The sequence below is a fragment of the Salmo salar genome, chromosome ssa09, assembly GCF_905237065.1.
Source record: "Salmo salar chromosome ssa09, Ssal_v3.1, whole genome shotgun sequence".
Lineage (NCBI taxonomy): Eukaryota > Metazoa > Chordata > Actinopteri > Salmoniformes > Salmonidae > Salmo > Salmo salar.
In genome coordinates this window covers 122493862-122500846 of record NC_059450.1, presented here as the reverse complement: position 1 = coordinate 122500846, position 6985 = coordinate 122493862, and the positions used below count along the sequence as shown (strand labels likewise).

Here is a 6985-nt window from a genome sequence, read left to right as displayed (position 1 = left end):
AAGTCAGAGTGCATACGGTGGTTTGTTTCTCTGCTTACCTTGTCTGAGCAAGAGACAGTTTTCATCCTATTCAATGTAATTTCTCTGGACTCAATCTTACAACCCAGTAAAATAAAAACTCTCATTGCAAACTCAAACAAGCCTGTCTGTCTCTGTCAAACACAAGTATATCTGTCTACATATTGCTCTTTGTTTAAATTACCATTCTCTGGCATGTTTTTGACTCAACATGTCACGAAAGATGCCCAAGATGACAACAATCATGACAGGGTTTCAATGTTAAAGAAACTATTTGCATTCCGTCATAAAGCTGCACATTTATCAAAGTCATGAAAAACTTAACTTTGATAACAAGATAATAGATATTGGATGACAAGAAAACTATATTTTGTGATTATAAAGTGCAAGAGCCTGGAGAGTTTATAACTACAAAAAAACAGAATTCGATTCAGATATTCCTATTGCAAATCAATGAGATCGATATAGCCTGAGAATAACAGGTAGCATTTGGGTTTAGAATTTTAATAACAGATCCCCTATATACAAACTTAATACTGTGATATAATTTGCCACTAACTTTACCACCTCAGGTGTAAGTGTGTGTGTATAACGCACACTGAATAAAAATGTAAAAATACATGACATGCTATGGTCTGTAAACGGTCAAAAAGAAAAACAAATGGAATGTATTTTCTTCCCTTGGCATATAATGGTTAGTTCCCATTCTCTTGCAGTATTGAAAAATACCTTCAATCAGAGGGTATTCTTCAGTGTACAGTAAATTATTTTAGTGTTGATGGTTTTAGTGTCACCTTTTGCCATTTCACATAACTGTTATTAGGACATACACACACTAATAAAATGGGTAGTCTTCAGTGTACATTCCATTATCAACAGTGTTCTTAACTGGCCAGATCCTAAACACACAAAGTCACTTCTTCTCTACTAATGATTTGAGTTGTTCCACCACCATTTCTAGTCTGGTGTTATGACACCGGTAGCTGTGACTCATGTGAGTCGCATGCCTTTCAGCATACCGAACCTCAAACCCCACACATGAAATCATTTCTAGGTAAAACAATGGTTTGATGCAAGACCCACTTATCATTGTCATTTATCCAGGTTGGTAGAATATCATGGATGTCACGTACACAGAATAATCCACAAATAATACAGCCGAGTTAGAATCAGTAGCTTAAAATGACATGAAATAATAGCCATGTCAATTAACAAAACACAAAAGGAAAATCACAAGACAAATTGCCGCCAGTTTCCTTTTGTGGGCTAAAATGACCAATGTTGAATGTGCAAAATCTTGCAAGAGGCATTACAGGTGTGAGGGGGAATGGAGGCTAATGGATGCTACACTGCTTGAAAGCGCACGGTGTGTCACTGTGCAGTAATGTTAGGAACAAGTATCATTCTGGAGCGGACAGTCTCAGCTAAAGAGTTCAGTAGCAGCCATAAGAAGATTGCTCTCCGTACTGCACAAGGGTGAAGTCTTTGATGCCAGAGACCCTAAATGCGTCCATCTTCATCGACAAACAAGTTTGCTTCAAGAGACACAAATCAAGGAACACTATCACACAGAAACACTACATCTTAATAAGGTCTCTAACTGCAGACATTCAATGTTAACTGTGTCGCTATGTACAATATAGGATCTACATATAGTAATATTTTATTCTTTTCCACTTGTTTGAGTCAATATTTTGATACTCTTTGTCCTCTGTATTGATAGAGTATTTGTATTATTTACAATATAAATTACTTCAGTCTTGAGATAAGGTAAATAAATAAAATACAATTACTTTTGTAGTGTTTGCAGGGTGGAGAGGAGTCGGCCTTCTCTATGCTTCTGGGGAAAGAGGGACGGTCCCCGTTTTTGTTTTGTAGTCTTCCTAAAGAGAAGCGGTGAGAGGCTGAGAAGAGGCACGGGGACACATCAGGGGTCAATACTGGGATGATAGGATGCAGATGCTGGCCCCTCTTCAGCCATGATGGGGGTTTGGTGGGGGGGGGGAGTGCAAAGTTCCACTTCCAGCTATACCACTGTGCCACTGGGAGAGTTCCCGTTCTGTGCTGTCAAGTTCTGGATGAGGGGGCAGGCAGCATCACGGAGGGAGAGAAAAGAAGGAAGAACGTTTAGACTCATGGCAAGTAATCCATAAATACCCTCAAGTCCTTTCTAATAACTTGGAGTGTAAACTAAAAGCTGATAGGACAGCCTAAAGAGCATTATTCATTGATAGATGTTTTGCTACCATAACGTTACGGACGCTGGGCGCAGGACTCACCGCTTTACCCGGCCGTGCCCAGGTGCAGATGAGGCCCTCCTGGCACGCGGTGATGATGCAGTCGTCCATGAACACCAGCACGGTCAGCCTCTCGTGGGCGATCTTCTTACACACCAGGGGCTCCAGCAGGGGCACCTCGTGCATCCGCGGACACAGGGTGGTGCCCAGGACCTTGGCGGCGTCCAGGCGACTGCTGCGTGGCGCTACGTTGATCTTGTCGTTGCTCTTGCTGATGTTGCCCAGGCTATGGTAGCGCTTGTGCTCCTTCTCCCCGCCCACGCCGCTCCCTCCAGACTTGTCCGATTTACGCTCCTGCAGTGAGAGCGTGGCGAAGCGGCCGATACTGAAGGGGGTGGCGTTTCCCCCTCCACTCCCTCCCCCACCCTCCGTCGTGCTCTGGCCCTTAGAGACGTTGGCCACGGCAGGGTGGGGGAGGGAGTTGGAGCGCGACAGGGAGCGGGGGAGTGGCAGGGGCATGGGGGGTGGCTGGTGGGGGTTAGTGGTCGGGTGGTGATGGCCCTCTACCCCTCCTACTCCTACGACCCCTCCACCTGTAGTGTTGTTGATGGTGCTGCTGACAGAGGGAGGGATGGTGGGGCTGAAGGTGTTGGTGAGGGCACGGGACAGGGGCAGCCGAGGGTACAGCACGTCATCCGTCAGGTCCCACAGGCAGAACTGGGTGTCCTGGCCCACCGAGCCGAAGCGGTAGGTGACGGAGGGCGAGCCTCCCTTGGAGCTGTGGCGGGAGAGGCGTGACAGCGTGCTGCTGGTGCGCACACGGCCAAAGTGCAGCGGCCCCTGCTGTAGGTCCTCCTCGCTGCCGCTCAGCTCCATGGGCTCCTCGTCCTCCAGGCTGGTGGTGAAGGGGTCAAAGGCCACCACGTTCACCCAGGACTTGTGGCCGTGTCCCCGGGCCACCACACGGCTCTCTGCAAACGACCACACCGTCACCAGGTCGTCCTCGCCTCCCGTGGCCAGGTATTTGCCATCGGGGCTCCAGGAGACGCACAGAAGGCCGCCGAAGTAGCTCTTCATCACGCCCTGCAGCTCCATGGAGTCAAAGTGGAAGACGCGCAGGCAGCCGTCCTGGCCCACACACGCCACATGCACGCCGTCCGGCGAGAAGGCGAACTCGTTGAGGCCTCCGTCGCCCACGGCCCAGCGCAGCAGCGGGTTTCGGGGCGTCTTCGTCTTGCAGGAATAGACGGCAAAGCCCTCGCCCTGGCGGAGCAGGGAGTACTGTGGGGCGGCGGTGCCACACGGGTGCTCCACGTTGTAGAGGTAGAGGTGGCCACTGGCGTAAGAGGCCAGGAACAGGTTCTCGGACTTGGGTAGCCATTTCAGACAGGTCACCTTGGACTTGTCTATCATCCTCTGAAAGGTGACATGAAGAATTTGATATTAGCAACACTGGTCCATTTGATAAGCTTATATGCTCTGTTCAGTGACAGCGGTAAGAGATTTATCTGAAAGAGGACAGCAGGTGTCACAACAACTGTAACTAATATCTGAACTGTTAGAGGTTATATATCCTCATAAACTAGTGTTAAAAAAACAACAGCCCAAAAGAAATTACATCTGGAGTGAAAGACTATGGGTCGGCTTCCTAGACATAGATTACACCTAGTCCTGGACAAAGAAGCCTGTTCAAGGGAGATTCTCCATTCAAAGTGCTTTAAGTCCAGGACCAGGGTTTGTCCGGACAACCAGACATACAGTGAACCATTAGTTCCTATTTTAGCTCTATACTCAAAGTTTGGATTTGAAATAAAAACACAACCAGAACGAACAGCAAATGCATCCCAAAAATGTGTAGTCCCAAGCTTGATGTAGTCATTGCATGCTATGAATATGGGACTAAATACTACACGTGAATTTGTCCCAATACTTTTGCTCGCCTATAGAGGGACTATGTACAAAAAGGTGCTGTAATTTCTAAACGGTTCATCCGATATGGATGAAAATACCCTCAAATTTAAAGTATGCACTTTAACCTCAGTCATTGTTTCCAAACTTTTTAAGCATAGAGCCAAAAGAAGAAACGCTTCACCGTCCCAATAACTACAGAGGGCGCTGTATATCATCACCTGTTTCTATGTTATCCTATGATAAAAGTGAGGCATGTTGGTATATCTGAGCTCTGGGACAGAGACAGAACAGCAGAGAGAGTGGATTTAGATCTCGTGCTCCGGAGGAGGTTCATTGACTTAGAGGAGAAACCAAGTACTCTTTATCGTCATCACACTCCATCATCTGAATTTAATGAAAGTCCCGGTGCAGTAAAAATTCTGTTTTTAATATCATATTGTACAACAGCTGATGAAAAATGTTATCAGTGTTAAATCCTGATAGTTGCTGGTTGAAAATACAATCTACACAGGTCCTTCTAAATCAGCAGGTTTGCATGTCCAGTAGTTTTGGATTTCCATGGTGACTTCAGCATTCTGTAAATTAGTTAATAAACCAATAACAAAGACAGTTCCAAACCTCTGTCAATAACAGCTTGTTTTCAGTTTCACTAGAAACACTTTTGCTTTAGAATGTTTTTTTGCTAAAAAAAAATGTTCCCCCATTTTAATGTATTACAGTAAAGTACTTAATTGTTACTCATAAATGATTTGATATTTATATAAACATGGCTACATTGGGCCTTTAAGAATATCATTCTCCAAGAAGGCAGGCAGTACTTCAAAAGAGCAGCTCTTGAAAAAGTATTTGCAGTTTTCCAAATATTCCAATGAAATAACGCAAATGGCAACACAGACATAGGCTATAGCTCAACCCCCCTCCCAACACAGACAGACAGACCAGACACAAAGACACAAAGACACAAAGACAGACAGACAGACAGACAGACCCCTCCTCATTGAAGAGCTTGCTTGTCTCCTTCTTAATGGGGTCCAGGTATTGAACCTGGCCTGCTGAGAAGCCCACAATGAGGGCCACACTGTCTGCTGTGGCAGAGTACTGGTTGAAGTCATGGCAGGTGGGCTGGGTGCCCTTGTAGATACGCTTGTCTATGGGTTTACTGAGGTCCACAGCCTACACAGATGGGAAGAGAGGTAGGAGCAAGCAGCTTTTAAAAAGAACAAGTGAAGGTATAAGGTCATCCAACAAAACCTTTTCAAAAGAATGTCCCTGTTTCTGTGTTCTAATTCAGTGTTTGTCCCCTTTGTGAAAGCTCAATTTGGTACATGTTTAAAATACATTTTATGAGTATAGCAGATTAGAGAAAATAACCATTGTATATCGAGGCATTTTTTGCATTACAAACTACGATTGATTGTTGTGTAAAACCGGATGCGAACATTTGCTATCAAAAAGACGTGCTACTTGCAACATCAATGCAGCTAAATTCTTGCAACTGTATGTCTGAAATGTTGCAACATTGTTGCATTCCAGCCGGTCTACACGCCTTTACGTGCGTGTAAAGTTTTCTGTGGTCTACGGAGGCCGTCTTTGTAAATACGAATTTGTTCTTAACTGACTTGCCTAGTTAAATAAAGGTTAAAGAAATGAAGAAGAAAAAAATTAGCAAAACAATAATGAATGCACGACTTGATTGCCTCAAAATAACGTGGTCACGATTTTACTGGATATGCAATTTGGATTAACACCACTAGAGCAAAATAATCTGGGACATAGCGGCTACTGTCACCCGAGAAAATGGGTGAGTTTACAACAAACTAAAGCAAACTGGCTAACGTTAGTTTATAATAAATCTCAGTCGTCTATTCATTACTTGCAACGCCGTTATTCAATTTACCTTCTTGATATTTGTGTAGGTGTAGAAATAAAGCTCTCTTCCTATGTTAAAACACACTCTCTCGGATTCTTCACTCGGGTCCTCCGGTTGAAGCTTCACCATGGAGACCCTGACAGGAGGGAGGAAGCCCGCCGGAGAGGAGTTGGCTGCGGCATTGGAGGAGGAGGCAGCTCCGGGCCCCTGCACCAGACCTAAACCACCACCGGGTATCGAACCCGGTCCACCCCCGGGGCCCACCGTGGTACCTGCGGACAGACCCCGAGGTAGTCCGCCTCGTTGTTGAGAATCCGAGAGGGTCAGCAGTTTGTAAAAACCTTCTCTAGTCCTGAACTGGGATTTAATCTCATTGATATCCTTCAGAGCGCCTCCATCACCGGCCATTTTTAGTAGCCTACAAACAAGCCGCACAGGAAACTGAAATTTTGACCTGGAAATAATTATCGAAACTACAATGAAAATGGGAGCGACGGGCATAGTTAGTGAGCCTGTAGATCCTAGAAATTAATGTGTTTTCAAACGCATTTTTAAAACACTGCTATTCAGTGAACAAGTTGAGAGACCCTCTTGAAGCGTCATACATCATTGGTCACGGTTATCTAGTTATCGGCAGCACGGGGCGCGTGTACCACATGCTGCAAATTCATGTGTGTCGACGAGCTGCGCTACGCAGTCGCTACGCAGTCGCTATACATCTGTAATGAGGAGCTGCAGCTTGGCTACTGATGTGTAGAATGAGTTGATTTAAAGTGTTGGTATTCATCCCTCTGGCTGACCATCATGAACTAGCAAATAATATTCAACTTAAAACTAGGGGTTTCACTAGGTTTTTCATCAGTTTGCAGCAACCTCCTGATATGATTATCAGGACAACTCACAAATTGAAGGAAGCCTTCAGTGCAGTCTGCGCAGACCTCGGAGAGAT

General features: G+C 45.3%; 1 protein-coding gene across 1 annotated transcript; it reads right to left on the bottom strand.

Annotated features, from left to right (window-relative positions):
- Nucleotides 1-506: 506 nt before the first annotated feature.
- LOC106612600 (WD repeat-containing protein 20) lies at nt 507-6818 on the bottom strand. Its single transcript, XM_045724442.1, has 4 exons — nt 6064-6818; nt 5155-5339; nt 2298-3669; nt 507-2092 (listed from the first exon to the last, which is right to left on the bottom strand). The coding sequence occupies exons 1-4, from the start codon at nt 6535-6537 to the stop codon at nt 2045-2047; spliced, it is 2079 nt and encodes a 692-aa protein (XP_045580398.1). The 5' UTR covers nt 6538-6818; the 3' UTR covers nt 507-2044.
- Nucleotides 6819-6985: the final 167 nt, after the last annotated feature.